The 22,808-nt window shown below is 44.4% G+C and overlaps 1 protein-coding gene across 17 annotated transcripts in view; it reads left to right on the forward strand.

Annotated features, from left to right (window-relative positions):
• The window catches only part of arvcfb (ARVCF delta catenin family member b), a 309,144-nt gene that overhangs the window by 222,877 nt on the left and 63,459 nt on the right, over positions 1 to 22,808 (forward strand). For all 17 annotated transcript variants that reach the window (XM_036936118.1, XM_036936125.1, XM_036936123.1 and 14 more), the window contains one exon: positions 7,549 to 8,051. In XM_036936118.1, the coding sequence (XP_036792013.1) occupies positions 7,549 to 8,051 (503 nt within the window). The remainder of the gene's footprint in view (positions 1 to 7,548; positions 8,052 to 22,808) is intronic.

Here is a 22,808-nt window from a genome sequence, read left to right on the forward strand (position 1 = left end):
CTTAATGGAGAGGGGACATGTCACATGAGCGAGAGAGAGAGAGAGAGAGAGAGAGACCCGTACTCCGCTGAGAGCCTGCCAAGACTAGAAGTGCATAGCTTTTAGCATGAGACAGATATCTTTCTTCTGTCTTATTAGAAGTTTGTCACAAGAAGTTGCCCAATGATGGGGAAACTAAGTTCTGAACAGTGTTTCTTCAATGTTTCTTTTCATTGAAGTAAGAAACAAACAGATAATGAGAGCATAAGCAGTTAGAATACAACAGGAGCATGTTTCTGATGTTTTGTAGCCATGCCTCTTGTGAATCAGAAATCACTTATTGCTCACATGTGTGTATACTGGATAGTCACTGACCTCATAATCATGTGGAAATGTTCCTCCAAACAGAGATGAACACAATATGTCTCCACTGCTAATCCTTTGAGGTTTGTCTCCTTAGGGATTGGAGAGGGTCAGAGACCACAGGAATAGAGATTTGATCTACATAATTGACAGAAGATGACAGGGAAAGAATAAGACGGATGTCCCTGAAGCCTTTTTCACTGTGCTGGCTGTCACTCCTACACACTCTCTCTCCTTTCTCTCTCTATCGCACTCACTCACTTTAGCAGCTCCATTAACATGAGTGTGAGCTGCTTCTGTAATCATCCTGTGAGCATTATGCCTGACGGCGGTGCCGGCGGTAGCTGTAGCTTTGAGGCGGCAAGGGCCTTTCACATCCTGTGATTAAACCCCACCTATATCAACACAATGGTGCCAATTTAAATGCAAATGCTGACATTCCCATCACTCAGCCCGCACCCCGTTTACCAACCCCGGCATCAGGTGTATCTTAAATGAGTTCCAGTTCAACCCCAACTGTACACTGATTCTCAGTGTGTGTAAGAGTGTGACGGTTGATGTATGCGCATGTATCTGATAGCAATGAAGACATCATTTGGTAATGCCCTCTATAACTCTCTGTTTCTGAGGTTTATTCACAGCAGTGTTGATTTGGCTCGTCATCTTCTATTTCTGTTAGCATTTGAATCCCCCAACTGTATTTATGAATGTGTGGTTAGACCAGACAGACAGGATGTTCACAAAGGAATGCTTGGTACTGTATAACCTCTACTCACTCACAGCCTTTTTCCATCTATCATGCAGCTATGGTTAGCCTGGTTCAACTAGACTGAATGCTTCTCTCAATGGTGAGCACAGGGCTCAGACTGGTTTAGCCAGGCTAGCTGAGAGGCTCTCCAGACCAAAACCTCACTGTAGCAGGCAGGCCTGTTCCAGCCTAGCCTTAATGACTGGGGCTTAATCAGAGCAGAGCTCCTAGCTCTGGGGCCTTCCTCATTACCAGGGCTGAAGGCAGAGCTTGAGGTTTGTGGTGCTTCACGTTCCAGTCCACCCTCAACCCTCCTGGTTCCTGGAATGGTTCCACTGTACATTCCTTAGACTGGAAGGAACCATTCTGTGAGAAAAAGGAGGTGGTGAAGGTAGACTGGACTATACCATTCCATTGAGATGTCCTCAACCAACACCCTTCAAGGAAGTAGCAGTAAGGTCATTTTTGAAGCTGAAGAAGGAGACAACTATTTCAGAAGCTGTCTGATCAAGGCTACCCTTGCAATTAGGCCATGATAACTAAACCTAACCTCGTACCACAAGACCAAAACCACACTAATGCCTTAGAAACATAGACTTTTCTTGGCATTTGGTGTCTTTCAGCTTAGTCTGCTTGTGGCTCACATTTCAATGCAGCTGCTTGTCTCTCCAGACCCTGGCCTTGTGTTTAGCTGCTTGTCTCTCCAAACCCTGGTCTTGTGTTTAGCTGCTTGTCTCTCCAGACCCTGGCCTTGTGTTTAGCTGCTTGTCTCTCCAGACCTTGGCCTTGTGTTTAGCTGCTTGTCTCTCCAGACCCTGGTCTTGTGTTTAGCTGCTTGTCTCTCCAGACCCTGGCCTTGTGTTTAGCTGCTTGTCTCTCCAGACCTTGGCCTTGTGTTTAGCTGCTTGTCTAACCAGACCCTGGTCTTGTGTTTAGCTGCTTGTCTCTCCAGACCCTGGTCTTGTGTTTAGCTGCTTGTCTCTCCAGACCCTGTCCTTGTGTTTAGCTGGTTGTCTCTCCAGACCCTGGCCTTGTGTTTAGCTGCTTGTCTCTCCAGACCCTGGTCTTGTGTTTAGCTGCTTGTCTCTCCAGACTCTGGCCTTGTGTTTAGCTGCTTGTCTCTCCAGACCCTGGTCTTGTGTTTAGCTGCTTGTCTCTCCAGACCCTGGCCTTGTGTTTAGTGGCTTGTCTCTTCAGACCCTGGCCTTGTGTTTAGCTGCTTGTCTCTCCAGACCCTGGTCTTGTGTTTAGCTGCTTGTCTCTCCAGACCCTGGTCTTGTGTTTAGCTGCTTGTCTCTCCAGACCCTGGTCTTGTGTTTAGCTGCTTGTCTCTCCAGACCCTGGTCTTGTGTTTAGCTGCTTGTCTCTCCAGACCCTGGTCTTGTGTTTAGCTGCTTGTCTCTCCAGACCCTGGTCTTGTGTTTAGCTGCTTGTCTCTCCAGACCCTGGTCTTGTGTTTAGCTGCTTGTCTCTCCAGACCTGGTCTTGTGTTTAGCTGCTTGTCTCTCCAGACCCTGGTCTTGTCTTCCCTGTGGTGTTGGTTTACTTTATCTTTAATATCAGCTCAACCCCGGCCTACTGAATATATAAGGATTTAGTGTCTAGTTACATTGCTGCTTGGGTAGGAGCTTTTTCTCCCAGTTCATCATGTATTGATTTCACTGGTGGTAAAATGTAAAACGTGTTGCCATAAAAGCTGATATGCTACCGAGGGGCTCATTTAAACCCACAAAGTAATGTGCCCCAGACACAGCAATACCATGATGAGATTCTCCCCTCGCAACGTGCACTAGGGCAGCCGGGAGAAATTTAAAGGATATAATTAACATAAAAATCATTAAAATTCAAGTAAATGCTGGAGCTAGCTCCATAACCACCAGCACTCAGTTAGGGCTGTCGCCCCTTTTTGTTGCACCGTACATCATAGATGACTGGCCAGTTATGGAAGTATGATAAACAAGCCTCTCTGGGTGGTGGGGTGGAGGGGAGGCTACAGTGGGTGGCGCATAGTGTGCAACACTAATTAGATTCCCCTGCCCCATTTCCTGTCTCTAGCTCTCCTGTTTTCCTGATGAAAAGACGTCAGAGTGGAGAGTAGAGAACAGAGCTAGCGGAATTAAACTTAGTATCATAGTATCGTTCCTACCCCAAACACAGGGAACCCCCTTGGGATAGTTCCATTATGGTGACGTTGTGTGACGATGGTTATTTTCCTCTGTCTGTTACTATCTTACCCTTAAGTGTGTGGAACAAGTAAAATCATTAGGATGTATCTTTTGTTTCTCAAAACACCATGAATACTTATGGATAACAAAGAAAGTCATGTTAACCCCCTCAGTATCTAGATATACCTGGCTACAGCAGTATTTCCCAGCCCTGGTCCTCCAGTACCCCCAACAGTACACATACTTAAAACATGTGTACTGTTGGTGGTACTGGAGCACCAGGATTACAATAAACATGTGTACTGTTGGGGATACTAGAGCACCAGGGTAACAATAAACATGTGTACTGTTGGGGATACTAGAGCACCAGGGTAACAATAAACATGTGTACTGTTGGGGATACTAGAGCACCAGGGTAACAATAAACATGTGTACTGTTGGGGATACTGGAGCACCAGGGTTACAATAAACGTGTACTGTTGGGGATACTGGAGCACCAGGGTTACAATAAACATGTGTACTGTTGGGGATACTGGAGCACCAGGGTTACAATAAACATGTGTACTGTTGGGGATACTGGAGCACCAGGGTTACAATAAACATGTGTACTGTTGGTGGTACTGGAGCACCAGGGTTACAATAAACATGTGTACTGTTGGTGGTACTGGAGCACCAGGATTACAAAAAATATGTGTACTGTTGGTGGTACTGGAGCACCAGGATTACTATAAACGTGTACTGTTGGTGGTACTGGAGCACCAGGGTTACAATAAACATGTGTACTGTTGGGGATACTGGAGCACCAGCGTTACAATAAACATGTGTACTGTTGGTGGTACTGGAGCACCAGGGTTACAATAAACATGTGCACTGTTGGGGCTACTGGAGCACCAGGGTTACAATAAACAGGTGTACTGTTGGGGATACTGGAGCACCAGGGTTACAATAAACATGTGTACTGTTGGTGGTACTGGAGCACCAGGGTTACAATAAACAGGTGTACTGTTGGTGGTACTGGAGCACCAGGGTTACAATAAACATGTGTACTGTTGGTGGTACTGGAGCACCAGGGTTACAATAAACATGTGTACTGTTGGTGGTACTGGAGCACCAGGGTTACAATAAACATGTGTACTGTTGGTGGTACTGGAGCACCAGGGTTGGGAAACATGGCTACAGTATTCTTCAGAACCCTAATGATCTGTCAGTCGTGAGATCGCCTCCTCCTCCACCACTCTGAGATGGAAATGAAGAGTTCCACTTTTTTCCCCCTTCAATGAGTCCTCCTTGAGAATTGATGAGCAGAGAGCATTGTGTTGATCACAGACCAACGAGGGCTAGGGAGGAAGGTTACTGGAGGGGCCTGGAGACAGGGGAGAGACTGGAGGGGATTGTGTGGAATAGAGGGGCTCTCATCTGGGACGTGTAGGCCTACCTCGGGACCCACTTCACCACAGAAGAGCTAACTGCTTAGCACCATCATACTGTATATATAAATGGAATACATCTCCCTTAATGGCTCTGGCACTAAGCTAACCTGGGCCCAGTCTTAGGGAGGCAGCCAGGACAGGCAGGGCATTAGCATAGTCTTTGGTGAGGCAGTGTTGGGTCAGAAACCTCCCTGTGGGTATGGTTGGGTTCTCTCTCTACTGCTGCCTCTCCTCTCCTGGCCACAGGGAGTGTGCAGCTGAACACTGTATGCTGGAAACACTCGGTTTGTTGTTTTTTACAAAAAAAGAGAAATAAATACTGAACTTGTTTTTACATGGATTCCGTGACACGGTTAGCTTTTAACAGCTTGGACTGTTATTTCTTGTCTCGGAATCCCGCTTAACAGACAGGTTGAAGCCTGCTTGACAGAGCCGCTAACCAGCTGCTAGCTAAGCTGCTAGAAATCAAGCTAACGAATTTAGTCCCAGATGAGTTTTGCAATGGAGCCCTTTTTGTCTGGAGAAGTAAATGAACGGTTCCAGCTCTGTAGGAGCTGTATCTACTACTCTTTGTTTCGGGGCAAACTGATTCCAATACACTCTAATGATGATTTGAAAAAAGTTGCATTAAAGGCATGAGCTCTGCTTTGTTTTTTTGCGCAGGCTGTACACACTTCATCAGTCTCTCATTCACAATTTGACAAGCACTTCATAATGCCGTGAATTTCCTGGCGGCATCACCATTCTGGGGCTGTAATGCCCTCTAAAAAAATCCATGCCTTTTGCGGCCAGTGGCCGTTGTGCCCTTGGGCTGAAAATAATCATTATAATTCCCTTCGCCTGGCTGCATGCTCCAAAGCGCCTCTAACTCACATGGCTCTCCGTCACGCGGGTCTTTCTCACAGGCTAGAAGTGAAGACAGACACATCGGGGATGCAACTGTGCGCGTCCTTATCCAATTCCAAGCTGCATATTGTAGATATTGGAAAAACTTTCCATATTTACTTTTCATCAGCCAACAAGATGGGCAGACACGGGCAGTAAGCTATAAGCGCAAATGTTCCATTAGCGGGAAAACACCATTCTCAAAGTGCATTTCTATGGCGAAACTTATCTTCTCCAAACTTGAAACGTGCTGCGTATGTATGCCAGTTAGACTCTACACCCCTTGTAAAGCTGATTAATGTGCTTCATTTTAAGAAGTTATTTGGCCACTTTAGTTGTGATACAAACTTTAAGACTGGACCTAGCAAGTAGCACAGCGGCTGTGTCACAACAGGTCGTGACTGGGAGTACCATAGGGAGGCGCACAATTGTCCCTGTGTCGTCCAGGTTAGGGGAGGGTTTGGCCGCCGGGGGCTTTACTTGGCTCATCGTGCTCTAGCAACTCCTTGTGGCGGACCGGGCGCCTGCAGGCTGACTTTGGTCATCAGTTGAACAGTGTTTCCTCCGACACATTGGTTCGGCTGGCTTCCAGGTTAAACAGTCCAGGGGAAAAAAATACATGTCATCTATGTACTTAAATAGTGATTGGAGGACGCTTTTCCCGTGGTTCATTTTCATGCCAGTCAGGTAAGCTATAATCCTGTTGTAAAGAGAAGCAATGTGCTTAATATTAGGAAAGTTGATAAATAAATATAGTAGGCCTAGCCTATAGGAAGCTGATGGGATCCTCCTCTTTTTAATAGAGGCCTCAATTGCATAGCATAAAGAAATGTTGCGCTACTTGAGCTCATGGGCTCTCATTAAGAGATTGATTAGATTTTCGATTACATTCGCATTGATGTCAGAGTGATTAGAGGGACAATAGAGTGCTGAGTACCAGATAGTTAGCAAGTTTGGTATGCTACTAATGACCATCAGCAGCATCAGAGCTTAGAGAAGCCTAATTAATGTGACTAAACAGTCACATGGAATTTGACTGCCATCATGACTCGTGACCGCCGGTGTAGCGGTAATGTGATCATCGTAACAACCCTAGCTGAGACATTCTTACTAATCTGCTAGAGAACCAGTTCAGATTCAAGTGTAACTTTTGTGTGACTGAAGCCTTTAGTGAGTGGTCTAATGCTTTAATATTTAATCATTTCTGCTCTCCAAATTCATATTTATTATATAAATAGCCCCATTTAATTTTGTCTGGCTTGCTGTTTCAAATTAAATTCTTTATTTCTGAATGTCTGTTTTTCTTTCACTCGCTCCCTCTTTCTTTTTCTCTCTCTCCCTCTTTCAATCGCCTTTCCTCTTCTCCCTGGCTCTTTCTGTCTCTACTATCACTATGTTTCTCTCTCTCCCTCTCCTCCTCCTCACCCAACACTAACACCAGCTCCCCCATCATTATTAAAAAAGGTAAAAGAGAACATCGCTGTGAGCCGACAGAGACGGTTAATATGGAAGTGGCCCCTGTTTCGCTTATCGATGGGAGCGGCCCTCTGACAGAGCTGTTAATAACAGACCAGCCTTGTTTGTCCCCCATCTCCGTCTTTGTCCTCTTTTTTCCTCTCTCGCTCCTGTCTTTTCACCGCTCCTTCACCCCTGTGTCTATCTCCTTTTCCCCTCCATCAGTCAATCACTCTCACCTCACTTTGCCTTTCTCAACTCTTATCCCCCCCTTCTCTTTCTCCTGAAATCCCTCTATTATACAAATCCCAATAAATGCTCTCTCTATCTGTTTTAGTAGTAGTAGAAGTAGTATTGATGGTGTTAACCTTGCAGTCGTAGACTAAATTGTATCCCAATGTCCTGAAAATGTACTGAAAACATACAACTACAACTCCTCACAGAGATATATGAAATGCTCTGAACTATGTTACATGATCTTTCCTCAAACGTACCCCCCCCCTTTTCCCTCTCTTCATTATAGGGGTTACGAGGATCCCATCGAGGCGGAGATGATTGACGAGCGACACCCCTACATCCATGGCATGTACCCGGCCCCCCTGGCCCAGCCCGAGAGGGGAAGCATGGCCAGCCTGGACCGCCTGGCTGGCCGCCGCTCGCCCTCCATCGACAGCATCCGCAAGGACCCGCGTTGGCGTGACCCCGATCTGCAAGAGGTCATAGCCATGCTGGGCCACCCCATCGACCCGGTCAAGTCTAACGCCGCCGCGTATCTGCAGCACCTGTGCTACGAAAACGACAAGATCAAGAAAGATGTGCGCCAGCTGAAGGGGATCCCGGTGCTGGCAAGCCTGCTGGACCATCCCAAGGCTGAGGTCCACCGCAAGGCCTGCGGAGCCCTGAGAAACATCTCCTACGGCAAGGACCACGACAACAAGGTGGCCATCAAGAACTGTGACGGTATCCCCGCCCTTGTCCGCCTGCTGAGGAAGACCAACGACATGGAGGTCCGCGAGCTCATCACAGGTGAGTTCCAGAGACCATAGTGCCTACTGTACATCAAGAATCAACAGAGGTAAGTTACTGTAGACCGATACTATGTACCTACTACGGTATTATACAGTAGGGATGTGACAAGTGGAGAAAAAAATGTAACGTGTAGACTGCCCTTTTTTTGATTGTTTAAACATTAGTATTTTTAATGATTTCACAATTGAAACCTAACCTTAACCACACTGCCAACCTTATGCCTAAAATTAAGACCAAAAAGATTAAACAAATTTGAGTTTGTGGCTGTGGTAACTAGTGGAAACCCTACCAGACAGCGCTCACCTTACTGCTGTCCTCCACCCACTCAGCAACGATGGTATTAATGCCATTTTAGGTTCTCTGTTGTGTGCCTCTCTTCCGTGTTCTCAGTTGTCAGTACGTCCTTAATGCCCCACTTCTCATCAATGTGATGGCTCGTTGCAGTGATGCATGACAGCGTGTTCATAGTCGTCCATAATCATCCTGTTGTTAAAGAGCCACTGAACATGCTGTTTGGCACATTTGTTTTTCTGTTGCTCATTAGAAGAAACTAAAATTCAGTCTTGGAGTTGTGTTTCCTAAACGATTCCGCGTTTGGTTAATGATGTTTGTCCCCCATGAGACACTGTAGACGCAGAAGCCTATTTAATTTTCTCAAAAACCCCAGAATTAATCTGAGATAGGTAAATCGTTTTGACGTTTTTGCTGAGCATGTTTTAGTTGTGCAATTTTACATCTAACTAAGGTGTTTGGTGCAGTATTTCTCAAGTTCAAAAATGCTTGACATATTGTCTTATGTAAACAAAGTCAGAGCTGATTGGCAGGCCTGTCTAATTGTCTATGCTATTGGATAGAGAGCAATCACAGCAGCTGTTCACCCCAAGTTAGAGGGCAAATGGACATCTTCAAATCAAAACCCAACCTTCATTTACCTGTTGTGATGCACGGAGGTTCTAAATTCTGTTTTAGACCAGACTGACTTCATGACAAATTTTCCTATTTATTTACACTTTGTAGTTTCTGACTCCTATCGATGCCACAAAGGCCATTTTCAGAGTTTGAACTTTGTCCTTACAGAGCAATCATTGTACAATTTCTCCATCAGGGCCTTCACGGTTTTTCGACATGGCGTCTTGTAGTCTGGTTCTAGATATACCATTAGGGTATTGAAGCCGACATCCTCTTCCATTGACAATGGCTGCATTTCAACTGCAATCATTTCTGCAATCAGGTGCTGTGATTTTCTCACTCCGACCCTTATCGCGCTGCTGCCAACAATGGGGTGTGTGTCACAGTGCGTCTTTCAGCATTGCACCTGCACTGCCACTGTAGCTCAATTCAACCTCACAAGTTTGTATTTGATCACCTTCTCATTTAACTTCTCAAAGTAATGCCATGCAGGACTTCCCTGTCTCACTCTGCCATTTTCCCAACTTTTAACGATGATGACAGGCAGAGCGCTTTACATTCTTGGCAAATGATTTGAAAGATGCATATCTCCTCCTACTTACAGCATTGCAGCGTTAGGTATTTGTTTAATTTAAATGTTTCCTTTATGATGATGATCGGAACCTGTTAATGGTAGTTTTGTAATAACTGCACTGTGATGTACATTTTTTAAATGGTTTTAACAATCTCAATTCTGTTGAAACGTCACACCCGTATTATACAACACTGGTGAGTTCTACAGACCAACACTAGCTACAGCTCCTCAGCTGTAAATAAGTCCAACACTAGCTACAGCTCCTCAGCTGTAAATAAGTCAACACTAGCTATAGCTCCTCAGCTGTAAATAAGTCAACACTAGCTATAGCTCCTCAGCTGTAAATAAGTCCAACACTAGCTACAGCTCCTCAGCTGTAAATAAGTCAACACTAGCTATAGCTCCTCAGCTGTAAATAAGTCAACACTAGCTACATTTGAATGACAAATTAATTGCTCGGGTGTATTCTCTGTTAGGGCATTGTGATGTTGTGGGCTGAGGCATTATTGATTCATGTCCTGCATTCTCTATCTAAGAGACAGAGAGAGAGAGAACTAAGAGAGTGTTGTTGGTAACATGGACTAAACCAGGCTAGTGTTATAGGAATTACGGTTGGGTGGTATCCAGATTTCCATACCGTCATACCGTTTCAGTACCATACCGGGGTATATGGTAAAACCGAATGTGCACACAAGGGACGCTATTGCGAAGATGGAAAAAAGGCAACAGGGATCTTGATCCAGGAGGGAATTCAATGTCTCTGCTGTAACCAAGAAGCTTGATCTTGACATCTAACCACTTAGCTAGCAAGTTAGCAAACCAAATGCATAGCTGGAGCTCTGAGCTGGATATAACTTATTTTTCTCATCTTAGATTTCTTATAGTTATACTTAGCACCCTCATAGCAAGCACCCTCACAGCTCCACTATATTGAAAATCATACCGTCGGTATTTCGAAAAACACCCCTGTATATGGTTTAAACAGTATATGGCTCAAGCTCAATAGGAATATGCTGTGTTAAACATTCGCCATGACTTGTTAAATGTCACTGAAGTTGAGTTGAGGTGTGTCTCTCTCCGGCCACATCACACCACTAATCTCAACAGGATTGGTTTGACCTGACACGCATTCAGCAGGAATGTGGGGAATGGGATCTGAGATAGGCTTTTTTTGCTTTGTACATGTGAAACTGAGAGGGCAAATAGCAGTTTACACGTCAGGAGGCAACCTTTAGGAGTGGACGATTTGAACAACACATAGTTTTCCCATGGGACTAGCTCAAGAATGCTTTGGTAACACTTTGTATGAAGTATATAGAGTGCCTTCAGAAAGTTTTCATACCCTTTGACTTTTTCCACATTTTGTTGTGTTAGAGGCTGAATTTAAAATGGATTCCATTGCGATTTTTGGTCACTGGAATACACACAATACCCCATCATGTCAAAGTGGAATTATGTTTTTGAAATGATTACAAATTAATAAAAAATGAAATGCTGAAATGTCTTGAGTCAATAAGTATTCAACCCCTTGGTTATGGCAAACCTAAATAAGTCCATGAGTAAAAATCTGCTTAACAAGTCACATAATAAGTTACATGGACTGTGCAATAAAAATGTTTAACATGATTTTTTGAATGACTACCTCTGTTCCTCCACACATACAATTATGTGTTAGGTCCCTCAGTCGAGCTGTCACGCCCTGACCTTAGATATCTCTGTTTTTCTATATATTTTGGTTAGGTCAGGGTGTGACTAGAGTGGGTACTCTAGTTTTTGTATGTCTAGGGTTTTTGTATGTCTAGGGGTTTTTGTATGTCTTTGTTGGCCCGATAAACAGAGACAGCTGTTTATCGTTGTCTTTGATTGGGGATCATATTTAGGTAGCCATTTTCCTCATTTGTGTTGTGGGATCTTGTCTAAAATTTAGTTGCCTGAGTGCACAACAGTAGCTTCACGTTTCGTTTGGTTGTTGTTTTTGTTCAGTGAGTTTTGGTTTATAAAAATTATGTGGAACTCTACTCACGCTGCGCCTTGGTCTCATAATTACGACGGTTTCCATCCCACGAGCAGTGAATTTCAAACACAGATTCAACCACAAAGACCAGGATGGTTTTCCAATGCCTCACAAAGAAGGGCACCTATTGGTAGATGGGTAAAAAAAAGCAGACATTGAATATCCCTTTGAGCATGGTGAAGTTATTAATTACACTTTGGATGGTGTATCAATACACCCAGTCACTACATAGATACAGGCGTCCTTTCTAACTCAGTTGCCGGAGAGGAAGGAAACCGCTCAGGGGTTTCACCATGAGGCCAATGGTGACTTTAAAACAGTTACAGAGTTTAATGGCTGTGATAGGAGAAAACTTAGGATGGATCAACAACATTGTAGTTACTCCACAATACTAACCTAATTGACAGAGTGAAAAGAAGGAAGCTAGTACAGAATAAAAAATATTCCAGAATCCTAGAGGACAACCTGGTTCAGTCTGCTTTCCACCAGACACTGGGAGATGAATTCACCTTTCAGCTAGACAATAACCCAAAACACAAATCTATGCTGGAGTTGCTTACCAAGAGAGTGAATGTTCATGAGTGGTCTAGTTACAGTTTTGATTTAAAATTACTTGAAAATCTATGGCAAGAACTGAAAAGGGTTGTCAAGCAATGATCAACAACCAATTTAACAGCACTTGAATAATTTTTTAAAATAATAATTGACAAAACAGGTGTGGAAATCTCATAAACTTACCCAGAAATACTCCCTGCCAAAGGTGCTTCTACAAAGTATTGACTCGGTGGTGAACATTTATGTAAATTAGATATTTCTGTATATAATTTTCAATTAATTTGCAAACATTTCTAAAAACATGTTTGCACTTTGTCATTATGGTATTGTGTGTAGATGGGTGAGAGAAAAAAAAGTAAAAAAAATAATCAATTTTGAATTCCGGCTGTAACACAACAAAATGTGGTATACGTCAGGGGTATGAGTACTTTCTGAAGGCACTGCACATATGTGTATCATGTACCATGTGCTCTGTAATGCATTATAAAACGCTTATAATGAATTATGTGTTGTGACTAACTATAAGTGGTAATAACATCTTATGGTGCTTTCACAGAAAATGGCAGGATGGAAGTGAATGTCTGTGAAGAACAGATGTTGTTTCACTTGTTTTTTCTTGTTGAATATAGAGGAGAAGATGTGTACAGCACATGAAGGTGTAGTGGAATATCTCTCTGTAGTCTACTGTATGTATGGTCACTCTGACTGAGAAGTCTGTGTGGGAAGAGGGATGGCTGTGCCCAGATAAAAATAACCTCCCACCGCAAGACAGGGGAACAGAGGAAAACCCCTCCCCTATATCTCCCTGTCTTTCTCTTTATCTCTCCACCTCTCTCTCTATTGGTCTATTCTCTTCTCTCTCTTTCTCCCCTGCTCTCTCCTTCTCTTTCCCCTCTCCTTCCCTCTTTCCTTCCTTCTCTGTGTCTCTCTCTCTCTCTCTCGCTTGCTCTTTCTTTCTCGTTTTCTTTCACTCGCTCTTTCACTCTCTCTCTCTCTCCTCCCTCTTTCTTTCCATCCCAGGCCTGACCATATGCTTTAGTTGCTAGAGCGAGGCCTCTATGAAAACAGCACCGTCACAATGTGTGATCAGTTTACAGCGTGCCCCATACTGGGCATGTTTTTCTACAATTAAATATAATTGGAGCTTTAAAAATAGACCGTTTTTTATGGTCATCCACATGCTTTTTTTAACGGATTTGTGCTGTCCCCAAAACCAAGGCCAGTTCTATTCAGGCAGGGAAGGGTTGACGTGGAACTAACCAAACGGTAGTGCTTCCCTTTTCTCTTTTTCCTCCTGAATATAGGCCTGCACCCTCTAGCAAACACATAACTGAAAAGGTAGATGATCGTGGAGTGCATTTGTCTCATATATTTTCCATTCATAGACAGTAGTGAACAGAGATTTGTGGGCAAACAACTACTAAACAGGTGTTCATTCCTTGTTCTCTACTGTAATCCAACATTCATAGAGCTGCTGAGCACCCTCCCTCTCTCCCAGAAGCTGAGTAGTGGATGTGCTGTGTGTGTGTGTGTGTGTGTGTGCATACCTGCGTGTGAGCTCATGCATGCATGCATGTTTGTGTGCATGTATGCGTGTGTGTTTACGTGGCTTGACTCACGCAGCAGGGGAGTGTATAGGGAATAAGCAGCAAGGGAGTGTATAGGGAATAAGCAGCAGGGGAGTGTATAGGGAATAAGCAGCAGGGGAGTGTATAGGGAATAAGCAGCAGGGGAGTGTGTAGGGAATAGGTAGCAGGGGAGTGTATAGGGAATAGGTAGCAGGGGAGTGTATAGGGAATAGGTAGCAGGGGAGTGTATAGGGAATAAGCAGCAGGGGAGTGTATAGGTAATAAGCAGCAGGGGAGTGTATAGGGAATAAGCAGCAAGGGAGTGTATAGGGAATAAGCAGCAGGGGAGTGTATAGGGAATAAGCAGCAGGGGAGTGTATATGGAATAGGTAGCAGGGGAGTGTATAGGTAATAAGCAGCAGGGGAGTGTATAGGGAATAGGTAGCAGGGGAGTGTATAGGGAATAGGTAGCAGGGGAGTGTATAGGAAATAAGCAGCAGGGGAGTGTATAGGGAATAGGCAGCAGGGGAGTGTATAGGGAATAGGCAGCAGGGGAGTGTATAGGGAATAGGTAGCAGGGGAGTGTATAGGGAATAGGTAGCAGGGGAGTGTATAGGTAATAAGCAGCAGGGGAGTGTATAGGGAATAGGTAGCAGGGGAGTGTATAGGTAATAAGCAGCAGGGGAGTGTATAGGGAATAGGTAGCAGGGGAGTGTATAGGGAATAGGTAGCAGGGGAGTGTATAGGAAATAAGCAGCAGGGGAGTGTATAGGGAATAGGTAGCAGGGGAGTGTATAGGGAATAGGCAGCAGGGGAGTGTATAGGGAATAGGCAGCAGGGGAGTGTATAGGGAATAAGCAGCAGGGGAGTGTATAGGGAATAAGCAGCAGGGGAGTGAATAGGGAATAGGTAGCAGGGGAGTGTATAGGGAATAGGTAGCAGGGGAGTGTATAGGGAATAAGCAGCAGGGGAGTATATAGGGAATAGGTAGCAGGGGAGCGTATAGGGAATAGGTAGCAGGGGAGTCTATAGGGAATAGGTAGCAGGGGAGTGTATAGGGAATAGGTAGCAGGGGAGTGTATAGGGACTAGGTAGCAGGGGAGTGTATAGGGACTAGGTAGCAGGGGAGTGTATAGGGAATAGGTAGCAGGGGAGTGTATAGGGAATAAGCAGCAGGGGAGTGTATAGGGAATAGGTAGCAGGGGCGTGTATAGGGAATAGGTAGCAGGGGAGTGTATAGGGACTAGGTAGCAGGGGAGTGTATAGGGAATAGGTAGCAGGGGAGTGTATAGGGACTAGGTAGCAGGGGAGTGTATAGGGAATAGGTAGCAGGGGCGTGTATAGGGACTAGGTAGCAGGGGAGTGTATAGGGAATAGGTAGCAGGGGCGTGAGGGCCAGCATTCAGAATGCCACATGAAAGGACCAATCACTGAATGCTGTATAAATGATTCATTTAGCTGCAGTTCTTAATGGAAACACAGAACCCACCCCCCACTCCCCACACACACACCACCACCCATTCCAGACAGGATTTATTTTATACGAGCCCCCTGTGTGGTAGGATGGGGAGAGGAGAGAGTGAGGGCACAGGCAGAGACTTGGAGTGGCACTTGAGTTGATTCGTGGCCCAGGAAAGGGTTCAGCTCTTTTTAAAATTGGTGAGGAAAGAGTGGTGTGTGTGTGTGTGTGTGTGTGTGTGTGTCCGTCCGTCCGTCCGTCCGTCCGTCCGTCCGTCCCTCCCTCCCTCCCTCCCTCCCTCCCTCCCTCCCTCCCTCCCTCCGTCCGTCCGTCCGTCCGTCCCTCCCTCCCTCCCTCCCTCCCTCCCTCCCTGTGTGGCCACCCTGCTGAGATCTAGGTAGGGGCCAGCTGTTCCATATGGGTCTGTTCCTACTGAACTCGCTAGACACTCATTCACACATTCTCTCTGGACACATCCACGCTCATACACACATTCTCTCTAGACACATCCATACTCATTCGCACATTCTCTTTGGACACATCCACACTCATACACACATTCTCACTGGACACATCCACACTCATACACACATTCTCTCTGGACACATCCACACTCATACACACATTCTCTCTAGACACATCCACACTCATACACACATTCTCTCTGGACACAGCCACAGACACACTCATACACACATTCTCTCTGGACACATCCACAGACACACTCATACACACATTCTCTCTGGACACATCCACACTCATACACACATTCTCTCTGGACACATCCACATACACACTCATACACACATTCTCTCTGGACACAGCCACAGACACACTCATACACACATTCTCTCTGGACACAGCCACAGACACACTCATACACACATTCTCTCTGGACGTATCCACAGACACACTCATACACACATTCTCTCTGGACACATCCGCAGACACACTCATACACACATTCTCTCTGGACACATCCACACTCATACACACATTATCTCTGGACACAGCCACAGACACACTCATACACACATTCTCTCTGGACACAGCCACAGACACACTCATACACCAGAGTTTCCGTTTAGAAAATGTGGCACCGGACAACATGACTGGGAAGATTTTTATTTACTGACCATTTCAGAAATGTAGCAGATCCATTTGCATTGGGTGTGTACACCATTAGGGCATAGGTGTCAAACTCATTCCAGGAAGGTCTGAGTGTCTGTGGGTTTTTATTCCACCCTTGTACTTGATTGATGAATTTTGGTCACTGATTAGTAAGGAACTCCCCTCACCTGGTTGTCTAGGTCTTAATTGAAAGGAAAAAACAAAAACCCGCAGACACATGGTGTAACAATCATCTTCGGGAGAAAGCAAAGAAAGCACTGAACACTGAATCAATACAAAAATAACTAAATGAACGAACGAAACGAAACAGTCCTGTCTGGAGACATACACACGCAACACAAAGACAGAAAATAAACACCCACAAAACCCAGGTGGAAAAAAGCTACCTAAGTATGATTCTCAATCAGAGACAACTAACGACACCTGCCTCTGATTGAGAACCATACTAGGCCGAACACAAAAACCAACATAGAAAAACAAACAGACTGCCCACCCCAACTCACGCCCTGACCATACTAAAACAAAGACAAAACAAAGGAACTAAGGTCAGAACGTGACACATGGCCCTCCGTGGAATGCGTTTGACACCCCTGCATTAGGGTGTCCACCCACGGTGCTCATAATGATAGCCTCCCTGGTGGCGCAGTGGTTAAGGGCGCTGTACTGCAGCGCCAGCTGTGCCACCAGAGACTCTGGGTTCACGCCCAGGCTCAGGTGTGAGTGGTATGTGAGTGGTATATGATGTGAGTGGTATATGACAGAAAAGAAAATCTCTGTTAGAAACTCAGAAAGAGGGTGAATCTAAAGATGCAACAACTAGGATGGGTTGCTGATATTACTAGGATTGTGCTTTTGACTTCTGGACAACAAAAGAAAGTTGATATGAAAACCAACAGAACGGGAGAGAAATGGCATGGAAGTCTTTCATAGGCGGTGTGCATGCCAAAAGGCCTAGCTGATTATTGAGTTGGGCTGTCAGTGAAAAGTATGTCAAATTTGTATAAAAATAAGGTGTCTTGAGTATAATAAAAAATGCTGAGACAAGATAAAGGGGAGGGGTGTGTGGCCAAGATTTGTTTCATTGTGTGAATTGTTTGCCCTTTGGTTGTTTATATCAATTCCCCATTACATATGTCTCCAGTAGTAAATGTACCGTTAATCCCCATAATTTGGTTACATTAATTTATGTTAATGCATTGTATTACTAATTAGGCCTACAGTCATTTACCGTTCTCATTCTCTGAGTGGAAACTTGTTTGCAGAGTCACAACCTGCTACACTTGTGAGAAATACGTTTTGGTGCTCCATGTGAGCAATGAGCATGTGTCTGGTTTTTCTGCCTTGTTAATGTTGAGGGAGCGTGTGCACCTGAGCATAGAAATAGTCTAACTGGCCTGCAGCGCACATTTAGGAGAGTGCCCATTTAGGAATGTCTGATTTCTGATTGACTTAACTCACCATGTCCACCACTAATAAGCTGAGCTTCTCAATCATTCTTTCTTCACCTCACATAGTAAGTCAACAGTCTTTTTTTTTAACATCCATTGTGAATTATGGCCTAGTAGTTCCTCACAGCAGGCCTATTTAAAAAAATCTTTCCAACAATCTCCCCCTCAATAATCACCAAGCCTCGGTGTGAAAGATAAAAATATCATCATCTGATAATCCCACATATCCAGTGGAAACATCATAAAATACCTGAACACTTTCCCCTTGTGTAAAAACAGCTGTCTGTGGAAACATCATAAAATACCTGAACACTTTCCCCTTGTGTAAAAACAGCTGTCTGTGGAAACATCATAAAATACCTGAACACTTTCCCCTTGTGTAAAAACAGCTGTCTGTGGAAACATCATAAAATACCTGAACACTTTCCCCTTGTGTAAAAACAGCTGTCTGTGGAAACATCATAAAATACCTGAACACTTTCCCCTTGTGTAAAAACAGCTGTCTGTGGAAACATCATTTATTTTTATTTATTTTACCTTTATTTAACCAGGTAGGCAAGTTGAGAACAAGTTCTCATTTACAATTGCGACCTGGCCAAGATAAAGCAAAGCAGTTCGACAGATACAACAACACAGAGTTACACATGGAGTAAAACAAACATACAGTCAATAATAAAGTATAAACAAGTCTATATACAATGTGAGCAAATGAGGTGAGAAGGGAGGTAAAGGCAAAAAAAGGCCTTGGTGGCAAGGTAAATACAATATAGCAAGTAAAACACTGGAATGGTAGTTTTGCAATGGAAGAATGTGCAAAGTAGAAATAAAAATAATGGGGTGCAAAGGAGCAAAATAAATAAATAAATTAAATACAGTTGGGAAAGAGGTAGTTGATAGGGCTAAATTATATGTGGGCTATGTACAGGTGCAGTAATCTGTGAGCTGCTCTGACAGTTGGTGCTTAAAGCTAGTGAGGGAGATAAGAGTTTCCAGTTTCAGAGATTTTTGTAGTTCGTTCCAGTCATTGGCAGCAGAGAACTGGAAAGAGAGGCGGCCAAAGAAAGAATTGGTTTTGGGGGTGACTAGAGAGATATACCTGCTGGAGCGTGTGCTACAGGTGGGAGATGCTATGGTGACCAGCGAGCTGAGATAAGGGGGGACTTTACCTAGCAGGGTCTTGTAGATGAAAATAAAATACCTGAACACTTTCCCCTTGTGTAAAAACAGCTGTCTGTGGAAACATCATAAAATACCTGAACACTTTCCCCTTGTGTAAAAACAGCTGTCTGTGGAAACATCATAAAATACCTGAACACTTTCCCCTTGTGTAAAAACAGCTGTCTGTGGAAACATCATAAAATACCTGAACACTTTTTTATTTTGTCGGCTTTATGTATTTTTCCTTAGTTTACAATGGAAGGGAAAGGCCAACGGCTGCATTGGCCATCTCGCTGTATCTCTCATTTAGCCTATTTAGCCACCCATGATCACAGTGTATCAACGTGTCTATATGGCCGAGGCTGGTGATCTCGCATTAGATGCATTTTAAGTTTTCTATCATTTTAATTAACCACGTGGCAATGATTTTGAGAAATGAAAACGTTATTATTGAAATGAAGCTCTTCCACGAAAATGTGCATATGAAAATCATAACTGGTAGAATAAATTGTTTGCTCCCCCAAACTTGAAACTCACGCACCTCCTATGAAGTCTTTATAAAATAATTGCCTCCATGTTTCCGTGGTAGGATTTTCAAGCAAGGTAAGACATGCCTCATACTATGAAGTAAAACATTCAGGTTTCAAACAATTAAGTATGTTTTCAAAATGCATACTGCCTCCAGCTCACGTTGTAAAGTGGTGGTGACGTGCTGATAGCCTGCCTACCGTTGTTTTTTCTGCTGGCCCAGTCAATTTGGCCAGAAACAATTGTATTTATCGGCATTCATTTTTTTTTATTGGACAAAAGCTGCCAATTACTGGCTACCAGAAACCCTGTCATACACACATTCTCTCTAGACACATCCACAGACACACTCATACACACAGCCCGATCAACATATATGTGGCCTCTGCCTGTCGTACCTTAACTCTCCTGCCACCTGCCGTGGCCGCCTCCTCTACTATCTCATGGACTGTCCGTCATCTCTGCTGAGCAATTAGGCTGTGATGCTTTATTTGATTTTATTAGGATCCCCATTAGTCGAAGCCAATGGTGACAGCTAGTCTTACTGGGGTCTGACACATAAAGAAAAATACAAAATACTTTACAATTGACATGAATTTAAAAACATTAACATGTAGTGTGTGTGCATCTATCAGTTACACACCAAGTAGGTCACATGCCAGTACATACACACAACAAGTAGGTCACATGTCAGTACATACACACAACAAGTAGGTCACACGTCAGTACATACACACAACAAGTAGGTCACATGTCAGTACATACACACAACAAGTAGGTCACATGTTAGTACATACACACAACAAGTAGGTCACATGTCAGTACATACACACAACCAGTAGGTCACATGTCAGTACATACACACAACCAGTAGGTCACATGTCAGTACATACACACAACCAGTAGGTCACATGTCAGTACATACACACAACAAGTAGGTCACATGTCAGTACATACACACAACAAGTAGGTCACTTGGGGGAGAGGTGTTGTGCCTTGAGGTGTTGCTTTATTTATGTGACAGCAGTAGGAGAGTTACAGCCTAGCCCACAGTATGGCTAATATGTATGTGCCTTCCTTCTCCCTCTCTTTCCCTCTCCCTTTCTCTCTCTCTCCCTCTTTCCCTACTCTGTCCCCCTCCCTCCCTCTCCCAGGCTATAATCTGTGATTAATGGCAGGGTGGAGGATGGTGTGTAATGGGCAGCTCTAAGTGAATGGGCCTGTTAGAGCAGCACGGCTGCAGCAGCCAGCGCCCAAGAAATGGGATTAGCCGCCCAGGGTCCTGGGATGGAGACTGGGAGGGAAGCAAACTTAATAAAGGGGGTCCAGCCCTGGTCCACCTCACATCTCCCAGCTCCCCCTGGCCCTCTCCCTGGCCTGGCCTGCCTCTGATTGGCTTTCAGTCCCATCCCTTACCTTGGGATTTGATTAGCGAGAGGGAGGGAGGAGTGTCCATCCACGAGGCAGCAGGTTCTTGGGGACTGGGGAGATGGGGAAAGACAGTATGATGTGAAAGAACCGGCAGACTTTAGAAATGGCACTGTGTTGGAGGTAATCTGGCCCAGATGAAGTGAGAGAGGGAGTGAGAGAGAGATCCCTACAAACCCTGCTCGCTGCATGACCACTGTCTGTGAAGCATGGAGACTGTCTGTCACTCCCCCAGTCAGCGTTCAGTCATGTATAGACTAACTGTACTGTGACTGTGAGCTATGGCCACTATTTGTGATTTATTAAAGCTACGCCACAAAGAAATGCATTCTCCTCTGCTCACTGTAGGAAGTGAAGGATGTCACTGTCACAAACAGTATTTTATCCTTTAATGGTTGGTTCTGAAGGGCTTGGAATGACAGCCATATCAGCAGGCTGGTCAATGTAATATACAGTAATAATGGGCTGTCATTGGACTGTGGACCCAGGCAGCGTCACAAATATCACCCTATTCCCTATATAGTGCAGTACTTTTGCACAATATAGAGAATAGGGTAGTGCACCTAATGGGGAATAGGGTTCCATTTGGGACGCTGCCTCACTCCGAATTTATTTTGTCAGTGGATGGTTCCGGAAATGAAAGGAGAAAGAAAACCCTGTACCACAGCAGATTATAGGTCCCAGTCTTCTTTGTAAATCTCATATTTCTCAAGACACAGGTTTAATTTGTTTTCCCATTTTTCTGGGATTTGTAAATGTTTACTTCACTTAAGCTTCTCCTAGCATAGCTGCAAAACAAATGCCAAAGTGCATCAAATATACGGATGCTCATGTTTCATGAGCTGAAATAAAAGATCCCAGAAATGTTCCATATGCACAAAAAGCTTATTTCACTCAAATTACACCAGAGATGTTTTACTCCAGAGCTGTTGCCATAGAATTTAATGTTCATTTCTCTACCTTAAGCCACCTCCAATGTCATTTTAGAGAATTTGGCAGTACGTCCAAATGGCCTCACAGCCGCAGACGACTTGTAACCAAGCCCAGGACCTCCACATCCAACCTCCACATCCGGGGGGGCTCATTCTGATTGGCTGGGCCTGGCTCCCCAGTGGGTGGGCCTATGCCCTCCCAGGTCCACCCATGGCTGTGCCCCTGCCCAGATGTGAAATAGATTAGGGCCTAATGAAAGTATTTCAACTGATTAATTTCCTTATATGAACTGTAACTGAGTAAAATCTTTGAAATTGTTGCATGTTGCGTTTATATTTTTGTTCAGTATATATTGCCCACAGTATGTCTCTCTCTCTATCTCTCTCTTTTAATTTCATGTAAATAAATGTACAGTAGCAGTTGATTGCATTGTGCCTAATGTTGATGAATGTACTTCCAAAGATTGTGGATTGTTCCAGTAAGGGCTGCAGACTATCGTTGGCTGCTGTTGGCTGCTGTAGACTATCGTTGGCTGCTGTTGGCTGCTGTTGGCTGCTGTTGGCTGCTGTAGACTATCGTTGGCTGCTGTTGGCTGCTTGTTGACCACCTGCTTGCTGTCACTAATTATCCATGGATACTATAGTTGTTTAAACACTATGCCTGCTAACGTTGACTTCCAGTGGTGGAGGGCTGTTAACTATCATTGGCTACTTTTGGTGTGTTTACCGCTGGTTGTCAGAGCCAATGGGGTGATGCTAATGGGCCAGTGTTGGAGGTAATCAACCCAGCAGCCTCCCAGGCAGCCCAGTCTCCTGTTGTTCATGCATGAGTGCCACAGTAACACGCCACTGACTTTTTTGAGAAAGTCAAATGAACCTCTAGCAATACGACATGGCTGTTCCCTTAGCGACACAGAGTTCAGTTCTGCCTATCAGGCAAGCTATGATCCATGTTACCAGAGTGCCTCATGGCCTTGCAGTGTTTAGGTAATGGAGTATGGAGGCCATTTTCAGTTGTAAGTACTTTACAGATGTACTTATTGTTGTTGG

The sequence above is a fragment of the Oncorhynchus mykiss genome, chromosome 11 (assembly GCF_013265735.2).
Source record: "Oncorhynchus mykiss isolate Arlee chromosome 11, USDA_OmykA_1.1, whole genome shotgun sequence".
Taxonomy (NCBI): Eukaryota; Metazoa; Chordata; class Actinopteri; order Salmoniformes; family Salmonidae; genus Oncorhynchus; species Oncorhynchus mykiss.